Source organism: Bombus pyrosoma, linkage group LG9, assembly GCF_014825855.1.
Source record: "Bombus pyrosoma isolate SC7728 linkage group LG9, ASM1482585v1, whole genome shotgun sequence".
Classification (NCBI taxonomy): domain Eukaryota; kingdom Metazoa; phylum Arthropoda; class Insecta; order Hymenoptera; family Apidae; genus Bombus; species Bombus pyrosoma.
The window spans coordinates 7,724,303-7,745,435 of record NC_057778.1 but is presented as its reverse complement, the minus strand read 5'-3'; the positions used below and the strand labels follow the sequence as shown (position 1 = coordinate 7,745,435).

The window sequence follows — 21,133 nt, the reverse complement described above, 5'->3', positions numbered from 1 at the left end:
TAAGCCTGTTACATATTTTGGGAAAGTTTAACTTTCGATCAATTACCTTGTATTGGGTGTTCACACTTTCTTTTCAGCCAAACCCTTTAATCTTCAAACATAGCTGGGCAAGACTTCCTTGTTACAAAACGATTTCTTCTTTATTCGATGGATAAACTGCCAGGAACGAGGCCCGCGGGGAACAGAGCTTGAAAGAAATATTTCCTGGTCACAAAGAAATTTGCTAACTGAAGTAGCTCGGCAGCTTGCGAGACGGCCAGGAACGCCCAGCCATGCTTCCGGTCCAACGGACTCCATCAAAAGCACCAGCTTCTTCTTCTTCTTTCGTTCTCCATCTTCCGTTCTCTAGTCGCTCTTCTTTGGCCCGGTCGCAGGCAAGTAGTGTTGCATATTTGATGAGACGTTTCACGGAGTCCTTTCAGCCGGCAAGTTCGCCGGTATTAGCATAGTAAACATGGATTTACGTTATGCCTATGCATTCGCGCGGAGATCAGGCGAACTTAGGCGTATGCTCGCGCTGCGACTTTCGCGAACTATTCTCTGGCACGTACACGGTTGGCCTCGGTTGTCGCCGACCGGATTTCGCCGCTTCCACTTTGCTAACTTTCTTTTTATCGCTTTGCTTCATGCCTCGCTGTCGAGTTAGTTGATTTATTTTAATCTTTCTAATTTCTCTCGTCCTTCGTTACGCATATCTACCTTGTATTTAGAGAAATATAGAGATTTGATCAGTATACTAATTAACTGGATTTTGGATTTACGTTTCATTTCAATTGTTGTATCATTGATATATCCCTACGCAGCTAATTAATATCGAACTAATATCTCGTTGGTATTTGAACAATATCGTTGAATCGATTGCTAGGTGTTCGTGTTCTATACGCAGAACGTGATATTTTACCTAATTATAATTAATATTACAATAGAAGCTCTCATTTTGCCGCAGAAAAATGAAAGTAGGTAAAACGAAACTAGGATACGTTGTAATTTGCCCAAGTCATCAAACGATAAAAGGATATAATAGCGAACAATTGAAGAAATTTTTGCCAGAAGGTACTCGTGCGAATTTCACTCGAATCTCGTCAACCTCTTTGCAGTAGACATTAAGAAGGTAAAAAAGCAGCTTCCATACGGGGCAGTTTAATTTCTCATTTGCACGTAACTACAACAATGTCTGCATACGGTAGCAATCGGGCGAGACACCGTCTCCATAGTGTCTTTATCCTTGATTGGATGCTGGCCCGAATCGATGCGCTTCGCTCTGTCTGTCCTCTTCCCTTTGAATTCCCTTACTTCCTCGCGTTCAACCTCCTTGAAACTATGTACACGGAGTTACACGTATTTACACGCCCTGTTCGAGCATCAGGTTTCGCACGCTTGCTCCTGCGCATAACCAGGAACACGAGCACCGATAAAATTAATCTGTTTTTGGTGGAATGACGATTTACTCGGAGAAGGTGCTTCGTGGTTGGATTGAGTTAAAGCGAGATCGTTGTTCCAGCTACAGACGTAGGTAGATAGAGAATTGAGTCAGAGGAAACAATAGTCTGAGCACTTTGACGTGTTTCAAAGTGTGTGAGTTAGTTAAACATTCTGTGAAGTAGATGTTTGCAAAATTTACAATTACCTTTGTGCAGCGCTTGAGTTAAGGCGGGCAAAGTTAAATTAATTAACGAATAGATGAACATTTTACCGAGACGTTTCGAAGTTGCTTTGCGTGTTTCGATACAAAATTAGACCATTCCGTTGCAAATTAAAAATTGGGTTCATCTGATCGGGTTAATTGAAATCTTAAGTATTTGTGGGAGTCTCTTAGTAGCTCCAAGATTATCATTTTGATTACGGATGGTATTAAACCTGAATATATAAACTATATTTTGCTATCTGAATACGTACGTATACACAGGGTCATCTACAGAGAAATCTTGTACAAGTATCTGCACGACTAAACGGCCAACCCTCCTATCTTGTACATATCTCTCGTGGAGCTATTTGCATCCTGCATCTTTCGAAGATAATCGAAATCGATCCGCATCGTAAATGGCTAACTTTCGCTAACAGATATCCGATATGCTTGGCGGATGAATGGAACGATTACGTTACTTTGCAAGAAAGGGATAAAAGATCCGTTCAATTCGAGTATGTTAAAATTATCGATGATAGAATTATTCTAATGAAAAAGAATGCTAATATACATATAAGAATAACCATTTTGTCGGTTATTAATTGGTTCACTTGCTTTTTACTAGACCCGTTAAAGCATTTTCAGCTGCAACAGATATGTCAAAGGACGCGAAACAAAAACGTACTATAAACGATCAGTTTTTGATACAGGGCCGACAGTGTGGTTTACCAAAGGGGTGAAACTTGGCAAGCCGACCGCGACCAGGCAGAGTCTCACTTAATCGAGGTCGCGTAATTTAAGTTAAGCAAGTAGTAAAGCTCGATTCGTAATTACATGCATCCGTTATGCACCAACACCGGGCCATATTCGTACGTACGTGCGTAATCGAAAATCGTTTAATGGCAGCAACCAATGGCCGTTTGCCCCGCTAAATTGTTTCGGGTTCGTCGTGCTTTCTTTATTTTCTCTCGCACGCTCGCCTTTCTTTTCTTTTTCCTCTTCCCAGCAGCCGTAGCGGATATTGGAATCGTTCGAAATTTAATTGAAGCTACACCGATGCACAAATCCACGTTATATTTCCGCCATCTATTTGCCTCTCTACGTGTGTCTCTTCTCTTTTATTTATACGAGCTTTTACCCGGTTTCGTCCAAAAATTATTCGGTCTTAGCTTTTAATTTAACCATTGAATCACAATTACGCGTAAAATATTTTCACAGGTATTTTAATCACGAGATATTTTCGTTTCGAAAGCGGAGCATTGGCAAAAAACGATCGCACAAAGAGAACGGGTGGTTAGTGACTTGGCCTGAAGGCAGCGAATCGCTATCGATGATACACGCGATCACGCATCGATATCTGTAACAGACAGCTTTTCTGTTACAACGCTTTCGATTATTAAATTGTTCATCGGTACCGCGGGACGATGCCAATTACAATGCGTGCTAGTGTGGGTAACGATAGTTAGATAACAGGCTTCTAGTAATATGGAAATACGGATAATGCGATTAAATATTTACAGGTTCGTGTCTGGTCGAATACGTTTTACGGATAATTGGAGAAAAAATGACTCGATCGAAAAAATTGGATTTGTGATCGATCAAGGCGTTCGAAATTCGTTTTAAAAGATTATCGAGGAATAAAAAGGCTATGATATTGTTCTTTCGTTTCATTCATTTCTCATCTACGAATCTCCAGATATTTGTTAACTTGGAAGAAAATTTGCACGTTCAGATTCAGTATGTATGTTGACAATATAAAATTGGACAATATTATGCAACAGAACTTGCATATCTGAGACAAACTGAGAGTGTTCGATCTCAGCTACGTCTGCGTGGAATCTTACACGCGTGAGAAGTCGCAGCTGGTTTCATACAAATCTATCTAACTAGTCTGTTGTTTCTAATGCTTCCCTCACTAAAATTTATTCCGCAAACTCGGAAAACACACCTTCTGGCAACTGTCAATTGTTCCGCCCTCCATGTATCCCACTGGTTGCACTCTGTTGGAAGCATCGCTTCCGGTGAATTTCTTGATACTTTGTTTAACTTTGTTCAACACTTGTATACCGGCTGATGCCTTCTTCCTCGGAGAACTATCGTTGCTAAAAACTTTACTCAGCATCGTAGTTTCGATGTCAGCGGACGTTCCAAATTTTTTAAATCGTGTTTCAACCATTCGAATGCGAACAATACTCGGGAAAGGGAACTTGAAAAATAAAACTACGAAACGTCTTGGTTCGAAAAAGAGAACTTTAGGCTCTGTACGATGACGACGAACATTAATTAAAATAGTTGATCTGATGTAAAACGATGCAAAACTCTTAATCGACCGCGGCGTTCTTGCGTGTAATATCAAATACGCGAGCCGTGGTGTTCGAAGGAAGTTAATATTATCAACTACCAGTATTATCGAACTATCAATGTTTCTTTTACAATCCTTTACGATCCTTTGTATCGTTAGAGGACAAAGGTGGGTAAGAATTTGCACTAGAAAATTCTATTGTATCTCGCTTAACTTTGACAATTGCGCAGAGGAATCCGAGGTGCTTTTAAAGAAACGATAAAATAATAAAGGGTTAAAACAGCAGTGTTTCGAAAAAAATTCAAGAACAGAAATGTTGTAACGCGAACGAGGAAAGTTTCGCTGTGACAATGAAACGGAAGGAACGCACACGGGTGGCCGGATTGCCAAGGCACGTTTCGAGTGCCAAACCTCAGGCTTGGCCGGGCTTATGCGCGTGGAACGCCGCAGCTGGCTAAATCCGAATCCGCCTAACCGCTACGTGCGCCTCTCTTCGCTTGTTAAATGTCCCGCAGAGCGAGCCGTAAGGCGGCCATCGGCCCGAATCCGCTGGAGGCGTGCTCGTGCTGCCTCCTCTCAACTTCGTTTCTCTGTGTTTAAGCGAGTTAAGCCGTTCTCCTCTTGATTCGTAGCGTTCCGCGTTGCAACGAGCGACGGAAATCGGTGATTCAGCGTGTTCACGCGCTAGGATTAAACAGAGTTTGGCTAATAATCCACTTCTAATTACAAGTTTCTTCGGTTTTCCTTGTCATTAAGCAATTTCGCGAATGTTTGTAAATCGTGGTCGTGAATTTTGATGGGAACAGGAAAGGCTGCTTTTTATGAGCATGAATCTTCGATTTTCTTATCGTTGGAAGGTTTTGACAGGTACGTAGGAGAAAAGAGTGTTCAATAAGTAATGACTAGATGAAAGGCTTTTTCTTCGAGAGCATGCTGAAGTAAGATAATGATAGCTCAAGTAATAGGATTCTTTTGTACTCCGAGACCCCGATCTTCCTATACCTCGATATCGTCAGACATTGTTATAGCATAATTTTCAATAGTCGGTGATTAATTTTCGAGATACAGACGGAAGAAGCGAAGGCTGAAGTACGAAATAAAGTTCGGATTTTCGATTTTTTTCTTTCTCCTTGATACTGCGACTGGAAGATTTCACAGCATTTTTAAATTAAAGTCTTTTGGAGGAACTTGAAAACAAAATATGAAATCGAATGGTCAACGAGAATTTCCCACGTGACATTTTATTAAAGCCGTGGCGCAATAACTGGGCATCAGATGGTGGGCTGGCAAGATTCGTTCTCGCGGTGTAAATTGTCTGCTGTGTCTTCTTTTTTTCTCTTTTTTTTTTTTTCTAACAGGAACGCACCCATGGGAGCGTCAGGCAACAGTCGTAATTCCAATAGAAGTTCAATTCCATTGGATTGTTACGTTTTTATGCTCGATTACTCGGTAACCGTTCAGGCATCGATGCGTTCCCTATAGATGCAGGAAAGTGCGCCCGCTCATACACACAGAGATATGGCACGGTAACATCGTGGACGATAAATCAATTAGCTGACTTTCAATGCCATGAAACCGCGAAACTGCACCTCCAAGAGAACACTCAAAAGGTAGACAAAAAAATGGGTAAGGTGTGGATATCGATTTATCGTCCGGTCAGCGGTTTGTTAAATTTTTTTTGCTCAAAGTGGTCGCGTTTCTCTCTGTTTCACCGTTATGGACTTTCTATGCACATTCGATTGGTTATTTTTATGACTTTCAAGTCCACTTATTGGCAAACGCCTCGCGTACGAGTTCCTTTTAATCCGGGTAAAAGTTTCGTGCTTGAAAATTGCGCTTTCAAACGAGATTACGTCTATATATATATCTTAATACAAATCGACGAATGACATCATTCTTCAGTCTTCGATAGCAGAAGAGCGACACCAGCAATGTCCTCTGTTAATACATATTTGTATACGAGATTAACAATTCGATGGTTTCAACGTCGTAGAGATTAAGTTATTCTCATCATCTTTGAGCTTAAACTACGATCGCTGAGGATCGGTGTGTTAAAATGTGTGGTCGCTTTTAATTAACTTTGTAATTACAGTTTAGATACGTTCCATCTAATCTGGTTAGCTTACATTACCACATTGCATGATGGTGACTATAGTTACCAGCATAACTATAGTAGGTGTTAAATAAACGCAGAATCTCTTGTTACTTTTGTCATTCTACTCATATATCATGAATAATTTGGATGAATAACTAAAGTTTTGAAGGCGATTTTTCTGAACACAGCGTTGCAAGAAAATGCACGGCAGAATTATTCGAAAACTGCGTGCTTCGACTGTAATTCACTTTGGAACTGCGAGCAATTTCGATAAATCACCAGGCAATACCAGCCTTCCTCGCTTCAAGCCGCCTTGTGTGTTTGAAACACTTTCACGTTATTTCTTCTGCGTGCTAAGGAAGAAATGCGGTAGAGAGAGAGAGAGAGAGAGAGAACGAAATTTGGGAAGAAACGACGACGAGGGACAGCGAAGGACAACAAGGATCGCTAAGGCATACAACTTGCGTCTCCAGCTTAGAAAACCACCTTGCCGCTGGTTTTATAGGGGACTTAACCTCGTCAAGGTCTTAACTAAAAGCGTCACGTACTAACGTGGGCGCAAAGGAAAAATACTGCTCGTATTCTTCATCGTTTTAGGCTGTCATAAAACAAATGCCTTCTTCGTGTCAACCTTAGACGATGTACATCCCTTTGACTATTTAATGAATAGAATAAGAATAATTGTTTTTGAATCTTTTTTATGTCCAGATTTCATTAACATAACGTGTAGAGAATGGTGGATAAATTGGTCCGGTCTTTTGGTTCTGAAGGTTCAATTAAAGAACAAAAAGTGGGTTATGAACAATTTCCGCAGTGCAAGTACGCACGGCTCATTAAAATACACGGTACAATAGAAAATGGCTCCTACATAGTACAAGGTTGGTAATTAATTCCTAATCGACCTCGCAAAATCGATTTCGAATTTTACTCGACTCTCGAACTGCTCCTAGTCGACTATTCCAAAGTTAATTAGTCAAGATCGATGTAGATGACCAGAATTGATTATACTCGTATTAACACAATGCCAGACTTCGACGTCGGGACCAAAAGCCGGCCTTGTTAACTTCCTAAAACAATTCTCTTCTACCCAGCTTTACGATACATTTAATTTAATTGTTACAGCAGAAACTTATCAATAAACTTCGCGGAAGAAGTACGTTCGTCGTTTCTCAAAAACATTTTACTCAAACTACTCGAGTCTCTACGTATATTTTTTATAATCGTGAAAAAATCAATGTCCGATGGCACGAGGACAATCGCGCTGAAAAAAGGAAAACCGCCCGCTCCAAAGGAAAACCGCTAGAGTGTTCTTCTCGTGGCCGTTCTTTCGATAGAAAGAGGGACGCGATAAGATCGAGTATTGTTGAGCTTTCAGACAATTCTTTGCTTACAGAGGTTCGCTGGAAGTCTCCTGTTAGCCAACTAGGACGATGCTTCGACTGTTCTCTTCCTGCCTCGTCCTTTCTCCACGATAAAATGGAATTATGGCGGAAAGATTGTCGAGTGTGACTTCAAACAGAAGCTACTATATCTCTGCCAGGCTAGACAAGCGAAACTGCTACTTCTTCGTCGTTGTACGTGGTTCACCAAAGAGCTTGCTGGTCAACAAATCGAGTGTTCGACTGGTTTGCTACAATTTAGATTACGATGGCAGAAAGGTCTCTTGTTTTCGTAGTCTATGATAATTCCTTCTCCTTTTTAACAGGATGCTGAATAATCTTTTCGTTAAAGAAGATGTTCAATTTATAACGAATATAATTGGCAAGTGAATATTTGACGTCGAAGTAGATATATAAATCACGCAGAATAGAAATTGTTACGTAATGATCCATCCACAAAGGCGTTATTCATTTGCTACATAAAACGTTTTAAGTTATTGCGAAAATTCTGGAATGTGAATGAACTTTCATTCGCTATAAAGACAAGAGACACGAAATGTAAAGAGATAAAGAAGAGCACGAAGAAAGATTAAAAGCGTTTCGTTCATACCCTCACTGGAAAGAGATAATCGCTATTTAACCTGAAACGCGTACAAAGCTTTAATATTCATTACGAGGAGATTCAGCGAGGGTGACGAACGTACAAACGTTCGCCAACAGGAAAAGTCGTCGGATAAAAGCGATGCAACGAGAACCAATAACGAGCAAATATTAATTAAACTAATCCTCGTTCGTATTGAGACAAACAATTGTGAATATGACGTTATACAGTATCGGTCAAAAGTTTCGATTGGAACGTCAAGCGTTTGACGAAGTGGTCAAGTATTTCTAAATAACGTTTTCTCTAGGAAGTTCCCTTGTCTTCTTCAGTTGCCATTTTTAATGTGCGCGTGTGTTTCTTTTAAAGAAGTGTCGTCTAAAATTACACGATACTGTAATGAATGTAAACTGCATAAAAATACACGGAGTAATGCATATATGCTTATATACGTCTCGAGTATACAAAAATTGTCATGCAAATAAGTTTCTGTTTGCCAAGAAAATAAGAGAATAAGAAAAAATAAGAGGAAACAGAGAACTAAAATTGCAGACGTATTTTAAAATTATTTTAAAATAATATTTCCATGTACGATCTGTTTCAAATTATTTGACTTCAATCTACGATCACTCGATAGTCCGGCACAATCCATTCTACTTTTTCAGCTACGAGGTACAAAGTTTTGACAGATATTGTTGGAAACGTATATATGTACATGGGTACGCGTGACAAGGCTGTTCCATTCTGTATCGTAACGAATCGCGTCCAAGAATAATTCGACGAAAGCAACGTTGGAACTGATTCATCGACAGAGAATTGATAATGGCTGAGAATAAAGGCCGAGCGGAATAATTAAAACGTGCGGGAACGGCAGAACCCGCTGGTCACAGGGCTTAATGCGAGTCGAAAGCTTTTGTTTCGGACCTAAATCAACCGGAAAAAAGAAAAACGTAGAAGCATTAATGGTCAGAGACTAAAGAGGAATCGATCGAAACGATAATCTCCTGTGGACCGATGTTAGCTAATCTTTCGTAGAAATCAAAGGAATAGATAGATTAATAGTTAACGAGGCAAAGACAATCGGTGGAACGAAGACATTTATTTCTGGCATAAAAGGTGGAGTAAGTTTCACGAAATTACACGGTTGGCGGCATGTACTCTCTCGATCGACGCCGCAAACTCCATTGGAACATAGCATGGGAAATAGCGTTAGCTTGGCTTTGCTTTATTCTAACATCGACGTTACAGTGTTAATGGAGTTAAAAGTAATTATCGGTCCCGCCAAGTACGCGACGTATTACGTTACGTCTCCGCATTTCTCCTCGCGATTTCATGAGAAATTTTGACGGAATTTTAACCACATGGTGTTCGCGTAATGCAGTTGTGCATAAAATAATGCCATAAACGTTCGAATTTGGACGATTCCCGATTCTTCACCGGGTGCAACGTACCATTTTATGAGGAGAATATAACGCATATAGCTATAGATATATACGATTTATGAGTTTCAGACGAGATCATGCACATGCAAAGAGATGGCATATGAGAGGGTTTTATTACCTAACGCCTCGCCCTCGAGACCCGTAAATATGTTATTGCGATGATGGGGTGACATGTTCTCCCCTTTTACGGCACGCATTCTTTTTCGGCTTGAAATATTTGGAAATAATTTGCTCATCAACGTATCTCCACCTTCTGAATATTATATAAGTAAATAAATTAAATACTGCAAGAGAGAATAGCTTTCTATATGCATGAATTGCGCATTAAGCGCGTAAAAATTAAGCCGAGGAAAAACATTCATCCAGAAGTCATTAGTAACACTTCGTCCTACGTTTCAGTAGTATAACTTGCCACTGGTCAAACGGGCCTGGGCAAAGCGCAAGGGCCGCTAAAACCGTGTAACAGCGAACGGAGCTCGTTAAACGCGCTTGTCCAAAACTTCCTAGCGAGCAATTCCAGCGAGCAGACGCTGAAAAATTCCTTTGGTCAAGGCGGATTACAGGCAAAAACGCGACAAGACAGAGCGACAGCGAGAGAAAGAGAGAGTTTCGTGCGCAGAATGACAAATAAGACGAAGCAGTCCGTCCAGGCGTTGGCAATCGAGGGCTGCAGCAAATAAATAGGGGCAACGAGACGACAGCCGCGAATAAAAAGTGGCGCTCGCAATCAAAACAGCCGTGGCGCGAAATGAAATCAGCGGACCAGCCAACGAATGCAAATTTGTACCGGGAAAGTTCTGTAAATTGATTACTGAATTATTTATCGAGGCTCCTTTCTTCCATTTCCGATTCTCCCTTTTCGTATTTCGTATAAAGTCCCATCGTTCACGATTGTCCGTTATCTTTATGGACTAAAATTCGGCTGAATTCCTTTGATCAAAGTTCTGAAGGCAGACGTGTTTCATCAGCATATATTCTGATCGTGGCAAAGTACGTTTCCACGTATACAATGTTCTTTATTGTGGTTAAAGAAAGCGATATTGTCTGAGTTTCTTCGACGCAGGGAAATCGTTTCGAAGGGTAGAGGTTGATCAATTTCTCAATTTTATTCGACTATCCTTGTGACGATGAAAGCATCGAATTCACGCCGTTGCGAACTACATCCTTCGACTCCATCGACAGAATTTCCCTAACTACGACGCCATAGAACCCGATATTTGATTAACGCGAGCCATAACATATCTCGGCAAATCGATGAAACGCTCGATAACGAACACATTTCAATTACGATCGCGTCCACCTGAAATGTAAATGAAAGTGTAATAGTTGCGTTCGCCTCTGCAGCTGGTCAACAATATTTAAAGAGTTAAACAATCGTTAATACAAAACGTGGCTGCAAAGATCTGTATGACTTAATTTTCTCTTAAATTTCGAAACTTTTATTACGCAAAATAGTTATGATTCAATTTTTGCGTTATTGTCCCGCGAAAATTATAAAGTTTCGCAACCGAACCGAAGACAAAGAGAAATAATCGTAGGAGAGAAATTATGTCAGATTTTACTTAACTGGAATGCCATTAATTTTAAGCCATCGGGCATTCATGGCGGCAATTATCCACACGTACAAAAACACCGAGAAAAACAGAATGAGATTTATTCCCCGCTCGTTTAAAACTCATCTCTCTTTTCCCTCGGTAAATTATCCATCGGTGCTTTTTGCATTTCATTCATCATGCTGTATCCTGCTTGCAATTTTATTTCGCATAGTCCGTTTAATTTTCCTTAATATATAAGACGCAAACAGAATTACGGATAATCTTCTGTTTCAAGTTGTCCGAGATCAATTCCTCGAAAGAAATTAACGTGGCGCTGGATATCTTACAATTACGGAATTCTCCACGCCGCTTCTCTCCATCGGATATGGATCAGATATTACGTAACACTGAATACACAAACAAAATATCGAACTGTTTTACTTTACATTATTAAACAGTTTGCTACAACAGTTTCATACCTGTTTAATTTCCATGTATTTTTAGTTTCCTCGTTTGCATACATGGAAAGCACAATTTCTTCGTAGATAATTCATATGTACGCAAATTAGACGTAAATTTCATATCAGAAGAGAGTTTCTCCACTCGCAAACGTTACCTTATCAACAAAATTCAACTGGAAATCGATTGTCCGTCAGCACATTTCGGTACATCTCGGTTGAAGTTTGACAAACATACGTAGCAATTTGCTGTCTTGAATGTAATACCAGCTTGGAGAGGCAAGACTCTGCGGCTTTCCATAAGCGTATTGCTAGTTGGACCAGCTTGCATTACACTGATAATCCGCGGAATACTTGCGAGTTCATAATCGAGTCATCTGGCCCAGGGATCTGGACGGTGTTAATCCGGAATTACAGCCTACTTGGCTTATTTTCCCGATCGCATATCAGGATTCTTACCATTTTCCGTCGTTTTATACGATTACGCTCAGCGTGGCTATGCGCTACTGCAAACACAGACCGAATAAAAGCGCATATCTACTTAAGATTCTTTAATATCGTTCTTCAAACAGAATGACTATTGCGTTGTGCAAACAGACGATGGATAATGTTCCGTGTAATCATCTGCAGAGATTGCCGCTTTGGTATCCTAATTGTTTCGAAGCTAAATGCGTGACGAAACGTACGAAAATAGAACGTTACCATGCAGCTGCCTTTTATGTCGCGCACGCGCTGCCCTTTTTCTTTCCTCTCCACCCTCATCGCTGCTTTTGTTCCATCGTTTTAACTTTGAGATATGCGATGCAAACAATCGAGCCGCTTCATCGAGGCCTAGCATATACCATCGTTTCGATTACGGGCACAATTGTTTATTGTACGGGCTGCAATAATTGTTTCAAGCATTCGTATCTAGCGCCTGCACTCTTTTTCTGCCGGAATCCGACCCGCTTCAGATTCGAAAACGTTTTGAATTCCACGCGTGTATCGCACGAAGGCTCGCGATTCCCTGCGAAAAGCACGGCTGAATTCAATAGGTTTGTTTCCAGCCTCGTTTTGTTAAATTTTCATCCCATACTTTCCAATCTGCTGTTCCGTTTTACGAATCCACTGTTGCAGACTTAAGAGAATTTTTCAAGTGTCGGAGAGCACGGATTCCCTGACAATTTTAGAAGTTTTGGAGAGCCTGGAAATAATTCGCGGAATAATATGCGGTCACGAATACATTGTTCCTCTTGTATAATGAAAAATATCTTTGAATAGTTCGTTAAAGAAAGAAATCACGTTATATTTGCGAAACTCGCGGTCCAATAATCAAAGCGTGACAATCGGTACTACGTTGGTCTGATTGCGCGACTATTTCCTTCTTTCTGCCAAGTAAATCGCATCAGAGACTACCCTCGTTCTCGCTTATTGTTCTATTCTTGGGAAGGAACGTCGAGTCGTCACTGAAGCGTTGTGCTCGCGAGCTCGTCGCGCGCGTTTGCCTTCGCTTGGCGAACTGTCAAAAACAAAGATTCGTTTGTTCGTATCGGTGTAGAGGATGCAACTTCTGTCGAAAGGGGACGAGACAGAAGGAAAAGGAGACAGAGCAGCGGACGTAAAAAGCCATGCGGACGAAGAATGGCCTGAAAAGGATCGAGTTTCATGGAGACGCGTCAGTGCGAATAATGATAAAGACGAGAACGGTAGGACTTGCTCGTTGCGAAAATGAAAACTGAGACAGACGAGAGAGGCTGAAACGGAGAATAGAACTTTATTTCGAAGAAACAAACGCGTGACTCCTGAACTACAGAATAATCGAATTTTCCTAGGTTCTCTAAGATAATCTGTTCTTTTCCTATCTTCCGATATTCCCGTACGATTGTCGTGATTTATCTAGTTTGCAGAGTTTCCTCGGACAATTCGTTAAATCAAGTTAAATCTGAAAGAATTTGAAAGCAGATTGATACGATACATTGTACCGTGCCAGACACGGCAAACAGAGAACGAAAGAATCGTCCTGATCTAAAAGAATGCTCTCGCGACAAAGCTAGACGGAAGTACGAAAAATGTTAGGGACATAGTTTGAAAGAGTCCAGTCGGAAATAAAGAATAATAAAGCCGGGTAACGAGCAGTGTATAGACGGTGTAAAAGCAAAAATACTAAGGTGAAAGGAAGACGAGGGGAACTTGACTGACTTAAAAGCACTAAACACTGATTTCAACTTAACCCTGAGATACAAGCGGCCACCTTACGACAGGCGTGTGCTTTTCAACGCCCTTGAGTGCGTCCAACCTCGAAGAAACTGAAAACGAGCCACGTGTCCTACTAACGAAACTTCAGAACGTTCCTCTTCGCTTTTCACCCATTTTCCTCGAGGATATCTCTTCGTTTACGTTAATCTATTGCTCCCTTTATAGCGCCATTGTAACTACCAAGTCCAGATTAGACGGGATGGATTCCGATGTGAACAAGATAAAAGCTTTTTGAGAATCAATGTTGATAGAACTCTGGGGGAAGAAACGATCCAAATTACTTCAAATCTGTTTCAAAGTCGCGATCAATGATTTTTAATAGTTTAGTTTAGTTTAATAGTTTAATGTTTACTAGTTTGCTGCGTTAAACTTATAAATGATTCTAGATTTGCCCTTGTAATTTTCCAGTCCTAGAGTTCGAAATATAGTACAAGAAATGGTATGACCTGTCTTACTTTCGGTCTTGTTTTTTATGACTTTCGTGATCTTTCGATGCCAACATCTATGAAAATCGTAAAAAGTTTCTGAACAGGAACAATGCACGAAAGGAACAGCAGAAGTGACAAGTTCACAAGTGAGAGGCAGGTGAGCAAGAACATGGGGCTGGAAGAAGAAGCTCGGTTTCAACGAGGAGCATGGAAAGACAATGCACAGAAGAAGTCATGCTCGCGGGGAGAAAGAGATCGAAAGGAAGCCGTGACAATGGTATAAAAACGAGAGAACTGTTTCGTTTGCTTTCTTTTGCGCGGTTACTTTTGTCCTCCAGCAGTAACCGTGCCACGAACTTATCAGCCAGAGTTGAAGGTACGAAAGGATGCTGAAGTTTTCGAACATTTCTGCGAGAACTTTGCTGTAATTGCCTGTACAGGCTTAATTGTCTCGTCCCGGCAGCATTTTCACTATTATTGGGAGACAATTCGGAAAATTCCCGTTTCTTTCAAAGAGAAGTTAGATTTATGTATACACCGAGGATTCTTTCTCGCTATCTTCTCAGAGAAGGTTTAAGAGAAAGTTTAACGTAGAAAGTTACGGTCTGTTGAGCCTTGACAAAGGGGATATTCGAAATCAAGATCAGAGGGTTAGGCCGAATTAAACCTGTGCTTTACACTTCAGTTCTTCGGCTCGTTTTCCTTCTTTACATCCAGGAATACCGTCCCTCTGCAGAGAAGCATTAAAATCACGATCCAACGAACTGTGTAGGAGGATACCTCAAGTAAGATAAAGAAAAAAAGGAAAAACGAAGAAAGAAAGGAAAGTGGAAGAGGAAGGAACGAAACAGAATCAAATGCCAGGTCGAGTAGAAAATGTGTCTTGCCTTTCAATTTCTTTCAGAACCCGCCCACTGCTTCAAGAAACGTCCCACCAGAGTTCGAAAGAAAGCTTCGGTGAAGAATCTAAAACGAAGGTAGCAACGGGTGAGCATAGCGCTTTTCTCGGGCCATCGACGAGAACGTTAACGAAGGAAAGAGCTCGAAACCCCTAATTCGAGACAATAGAAGAGCAAACCTTCGGTCAAAGAGAAGGTCTCATGAAATCCTAATTAAAAGCGTGCACCAACCTCGATTCTTCCACTAAAGGGATCTTTGTTATTCGGTCCACGATCAAAACGTTCCAGTTTTCCCGTTACGCTCGTACATCTGTACAGACTCGACGAGAAAATTCGTGCGGTTCACCTCCGGATTCCTTGATTTTCCGATATATTGCTACCTTGAACGACTGTGTCAAATAACGAACATGATGAAGCTAATAATGGTGAAACGAGCTAAGTCTAATTTACTCGAGCTGCACGGACAGCAGGAGGTCGATCGAAAGAAGGATTACCGGGCACGTGTTCCAAGTAAAACGTGCGAGCGCCCAAACGGTTGACGTAGCGACGTTTCCTCGTTACCGAGCACCGACCGGCAATAACGTGAAACGAGCGCAGGGCTAGATCAACGAGAAAGCCTGGAGAACGTCCGCACGGTCGCGGCGGCAGAGATTTGTTGCTCGTCGTAAATCGGATCACGCCAGGACTAACGATTTTGTCGATACCCAAAGAGCGTTTCCGGGTCCGCCGTTCGACCGTAACCAACTTCGTATCGGGATTTAGCTTTATATGGTAGCCACCGATCGATCGGTCCAGCGTACGATTTCCCGCGTAAAAATCTGCACCCGGCTTTCCTTGTGTATCAAAATGAACTAGCCACTGGCTTTTTCGAGTCAGTTTGGGAATATTTGAAAGAGTGGAAAGTGATTTATTGAAACTGAGACGGATGAACGAATCATAAAAGCCATTCGAGTTGAAGTGACGTACTACGTCGTTCAAATAGCTAGAAAAGTACAACAATATCGAGATACAATGGTGCGAAAGAAAGCTAGTGCAAGGTCAGTGGCGGAGGAATTCGAAAAAGCGTAATTATTTTCTAGGGAAAAGAACTAGACATCGTTGACAGGGACGTAATTCGTTAAACTCCCTACACTCGCTGGATTCCGGTCTCTAAAAGTCAGTTGTTTATCCACGAGCCAATTCACCAACTAATTCTTGGAATTTCCTCGAAATTCCTCCACGCATCCAACCCTCGAATCCTCGCAATTCCTTTTAAAACACTCCAACCGGAATTCACGACACCATGAGACCAGCACGATCATTTGGTGGAATTTCATGAAAAAAGAAGCAGAAAAACCTACGCGACGTTGATTAAAAACTGATACACCCCGACCATGGGGCTTCCAGACATAAAGGGGCTACGTGAATCGAGAAAAAAGAAAGATTTTCCAGGCAGTTTCATGGTCGTTGCCTGTTCGAGGAAAGATTTCGCACAGGGAAAGAAGAACGACGGACTGGAAGTTCGTAACAAAAAGTTTTCCAGGGCTACATTAAAAGATTACCTCCGTCCCCTCATGGATAAAAGGGTGATCATGCGGGTCTTTTAAAGAGTCCACCGTAATCCCTTCTGACGTGGAAAATTTATCACTCGCCGTTCTTTTACGGAAACGCTGTCCGTTTTGTTATTAATCGTGTTTACCGTAATACGTTAAACAGCAGTTTCAATTACAGTTATATAGATAAAACCTTTCTTCTAACTTCGAAAATGAAACATTCTATCTCTCTCTCTCTCTTCTTCTCTCGAATTTCGAAGCCATTACGCTATCAACTCTGATCAGAGATCCGAGGTTGAACATTTTCTTGTTTCTCGGTAGGAGTTAAGATCTTGCGGTTAGACCAGGCGACACGCTAATAGCAGCTAAATAGCGGCTAGATAACGGAAAAAATTTAAATTTTTATCCCCCTTCTTGCGACTCTTCTGGGCATCCGTGTGAAAGAACTACGTGGAGGGGGCCGGTTTTATGAAAATTAAAGGTTGCCCTCCGAGTGAGTTATGCATGACGGCTGCTCGGTATAATCTAACGCTCCGTACTTGCTGCAGCCCCAGAAACATTCCCATGGAGGTTTCCTTAGTTTCTAGAGAATGTTCTGAAACTCTGGAGAAAGAAATTTTGTCCCTGGACAAACGGGATGGTATTAAGCCAATTCTGTAAATTTAATTTGATATGACTTAAACAGATCCTTGATTAAAGCGTAACTTCCCCTTTTTTCAGAAGTTCCAGTCTCAGTTTTTGGCGTACCGCGCATACGGACGCAAGAAAAGTTTGTTCCAGTTACAGGAACATCTGACCAGTCCTGCGACACAATGGAGTGTAACGCGTGCAATCGCAAATAACGTAATTGCAGATTAATAAATGTATGGGAAGGGGATAATTAAATTGCAGATTACTAATCTGCTATCGCCTTCCTGCTGCTTACAGATTTTAGCTACCTATCACTAAATGTTTACTTCCTAGTAATTCCACAATTCAAGTAATTCCACAAAAACACCATATGAACTGTTAAATTAAATAGCATATTCGGAGAATAATACATTCGTCCGATTTAGTTATATATACGTTAAACTGTTGTATTTTATTTTTCGAGAAATGGTATTAATAAAATTCTCATATTACTGCAATAAAATATGTATAATATTTCCCCATTATAGGAAGACAGAATTACCGTTGAAAAACGAGCGAACATCCCAATACCGCAAATCAGAGAATCTATAAATCAAACCTACTATCGCTTCCGTCGCGAAATCACTTCACCAAGTTATTTTATTACGTTACTTTCACGACAGTTTCGCTTGTAATAGAAAATTTACCTCCGCAAGAAACTACCAACAAAAAAATATATAAATAAAAGAACGCTTGTCAGTCATTCAGCAGCTACAGCACATTGAAAACGTAACGTTAAAAACGGAGCGCTTCTACGGTGAAACGTATTGCGTGAGGTGACATGGTTTTCCATTTGCCAATAAATTTTAACGGTACTGTCAACTGTCGAATAAAGATTTCAATTACATGACGCGAGAGCTTAGCGACACCGAAAATATCGGCGATTAGTTTTATTTCGTGAAATTAGCGGTTGCGACCGTAGCAATATCGCACCCTGTTCTTTCATTCCGCCCTATACGGAAGGATAATAGAAACCAGACCGAACGCTATTGTCGGACTTTCTGCCGGAACTTATTTTAACGTTTCCTTCCTGATGTATCAGAATGGGAAAAAATTGACGATGGTGATTTGCATGAAACGGTACTAGAAATATTTATCTAGTCGTTCTATACTCGTGCAAACGAATATAAAGTTTATTAGAAACTTCATTAGAAGTCAGAGTGTATTTGATTGTCATAGATAGGAGCGAAGAAAGGTGTGACGGTGTAAGTTCCTGGAATACAAGTGGTGCTTTGAGTAATTTGAATGACAGAAAGTATAGGCGCATGTGTGTGAAAGAACCAGAGTTAGGCGCGACAAAAGAGAGCGAGCGAAGGATCCTTGCGAGCGTAGAAAGTTGAATTTGGTGTCATCGAGTCGCAGAGGGTTTGCAATTTAAAGCGCACTGTATTTAAGGTTTATGGTACATTCTAGTTCAGAAGAAATTCAGAAGACTTGGATATGGTTGTCAATGGATATGGGCGGAGGATTTTTTGAAGTTTATTAATCAATCTTATTATATTCACGAAGGATTTTATATAAGCAGCACTATTTTCATCAAAAAGAATAAACTATATACATATTTACATTTTGTTTGCTTATACGTATATTTTTATTATTTTCATTCGACAAATTTTTATTTTACAAGTTAAAGGGTATATATCGTTCATAATGTTCTATTCGTTGCAAGCTAATTCGAAAAATGTAAGGCGATAAAGTGTGTAGGAAAGCCACTTACTTTATTAAACTTACTTTTTTTACGATTGCGGTAAAGAGAAAAAATATTGATTCGCAAACACTCTTTGGTCCCGTTAGAATTTAAATTGTAAAAGGAATTATGCTTTAAAGCAAAAGCTGCCGTCAACATCGAAATTCCCCTTTTATGAAATTCTTCATCCACAAGGGTGTATTTGTAACGCGTCGGAAATGAAGATTTACAAATGTCCCGGGTATTCGCGCTCGCGCCAGCTTTAAACTTTTCCGGTATCAATAAAATTAAAATAAACCAAAGGCCCTTTTACGTGCAGAGAAACGTGCAAAATTAAAACAACGATTCGTTGAAATTGCACGCATGAATAAACGCAAGTACAAAAAAAGAGTTTAACCATGAAAGCTGAAAACTTTTATGAAAGCTTCAACGGTAGAATTGTGGCCGCAAATCTCCCTGTTTTGCTAAATTCTAGTTTATCGTTACATATATGTTGCAATATATGTTCTGTATACGCATGCGTGTGCGTCTATGCTCATCTATGTGTGTGCATTTTTTACAAAATGAAATTAATATACCAGAACAATTGCATGCGTGTATCTCGTGTTTTTCTGCAGGAAAATACTATTTTTCAGCAATGTCACTTTAATTCTACGGAAATAACACCAGCCATGAATCACACTACATAGTAGCAAAAAACAACTTGCCAGAAATTCAACAAATAATCTAGTAATATTTATAACAAATCAAGAATTCACGGGATGGAATCTACGGAAATATCTGTGTCAACAATGGTATATTGTACGAAAGGAACCTGTTGCAAGAACGCTGATCTACGGAATTAACCGGCAACTCCGTTATATCATCTACAAAAACATTCATCAAAGAGGAGAGGCCATTTAATGCAGTCCAAAAGCTATTACGGCCTTAACACTTTCGATAATGGGGCTGTCGTTCTTGGAAACGATCGAGTCCGTCTCGAAATTGTTTCTCATTGAAGGAAGCACGCGAAATCGCACAATTATGTATCGCCCGGGAACGGACAACTTCTAAAATCTTCGCTTTTGGTTGCGTGAAGAGTTGAGCGATTCGAGGAGACAAATTTATAGACGGCGTATAGATTCCACACGTCGATAATCGTGGATGCACATCCGGTGGATGGTCGAAAATCATTTTATCGTCGATCAGCGCAACGAGCCTAAGCGACGGCCGAGAGCCGATAATCGAAACACGATCAGTCCTTTCACCGATTCACCGTCGAAGCGTGACGAAATTGAATTTGCGTCGGAGCGCTCTGAGAAGCTTTTCGAAGTTTCTAGCTTACGGGAAATTTAACTACGATACGCGTGCGATTAACGCGCCGGACCCGTGACGGAAATCACGATTCGTCACGGCGGATTCCATGCAGTGAACCGTCTTTGCAAGAATTTAATTTTTCAAGATTTTCCAATTTTTTAGATCTTTCGAACACTCTTCTAGAACCTAAATCCCTACAGCTTTTTAAATTCTCCGGAATTACGAGAATCCCCATGGCTTGTGAATTTTCCGAATTTTTCAGATTCCTCGGGTGTATTCAATTTCCCAGAATTTTTAAATACTTCAAAGTCTTTGCATCCTCTAGATTTTCAAGGCCTCGTACGTACTCTGACCATTAGGTTATCGCTAAATACTTTATATTTAATCCTTATAATCTATGATTTATTTTTGTTCAACGTAATGAATCGAATGCCACTTGAAATTTGTGACACTCTAGTACGAAATAGAGGAAGCTTGGAAGTTTATTAGACCAGGATATTGAAACAACAAAATTCCGATATATACGGAAGACAAAGAACTCTCGACTGCATCGCAACAAAGACACAACGCGACGCTTCTATCTATTCGTTCATACTTCATTCGATACAGCCGCAAGTAAATCAGGTGCACGCGCGTGAAACGCGACATAGCGAGCTAGTGGGTGTGCGGTCCAAGTCGAATCCGCTGGAAATAACGCGGGAATAAAAACGCTATTTACGAGGACCGGGCCGAGAACGGGAAGCCACACTATGAATTACACGTGCCATGCGACAATGGATCCTTTTTTTCGTTAACTTCCTGCCGGTGCTTCTACGCCGCCAGCCAGCAGAATTCCGTCCAATTTTTCTCCATTCAGTTCCTAACAATCGGTCGGCACCGGGATTGCGCCGCGAAAGATCGAGCGGAATTCGATCGTCATTCGAGTCACGGCATACATAACGATCCTGCGCGCTT

At 40.8% G+C, this 21,133-nt stretch overlaps 2 protein-coding genes across 6 annotated transcripts in view; one reads left to right on the top strand and one right to left on the bottom strand.

Annotated features, from left to right (window-relative positions):
• LOC122570975 overlaps positions 1-21,133 on the top strand; it is a 307,523-nt gene that overhangs the window by 109,731 nt on the left and 176,659 nt on the right. The window contains exon 3 of one of the 2 annotated variants that reach the window (XM_043734061.1): positions 17,248-17,496. The exons of the other annotated variant lie outside the window; for it this stretch is intronic. Within the exon in view, the coding sequence (XP_043589996.1) occupies positions 17,248-17,323 (76 nt within the window). The 3' untranslated portion in view covers positions 17,324-17,496. Of the gene's footprint in view, positions 1-17,247; positions 17,497-21,133 lie in introns of those variants that run through there. 2 annotated transcript variants of the gene reach the window in all.
• The window catches only part of LOC122570968 (neuroligin-4, X-linked), a 261,432-nt gene that overhangs the window by 107,446 nt on the left and 132,853 nt on the right, over positions 1-21,133 (bottom strand). The window lies entirely within an intron of this gene.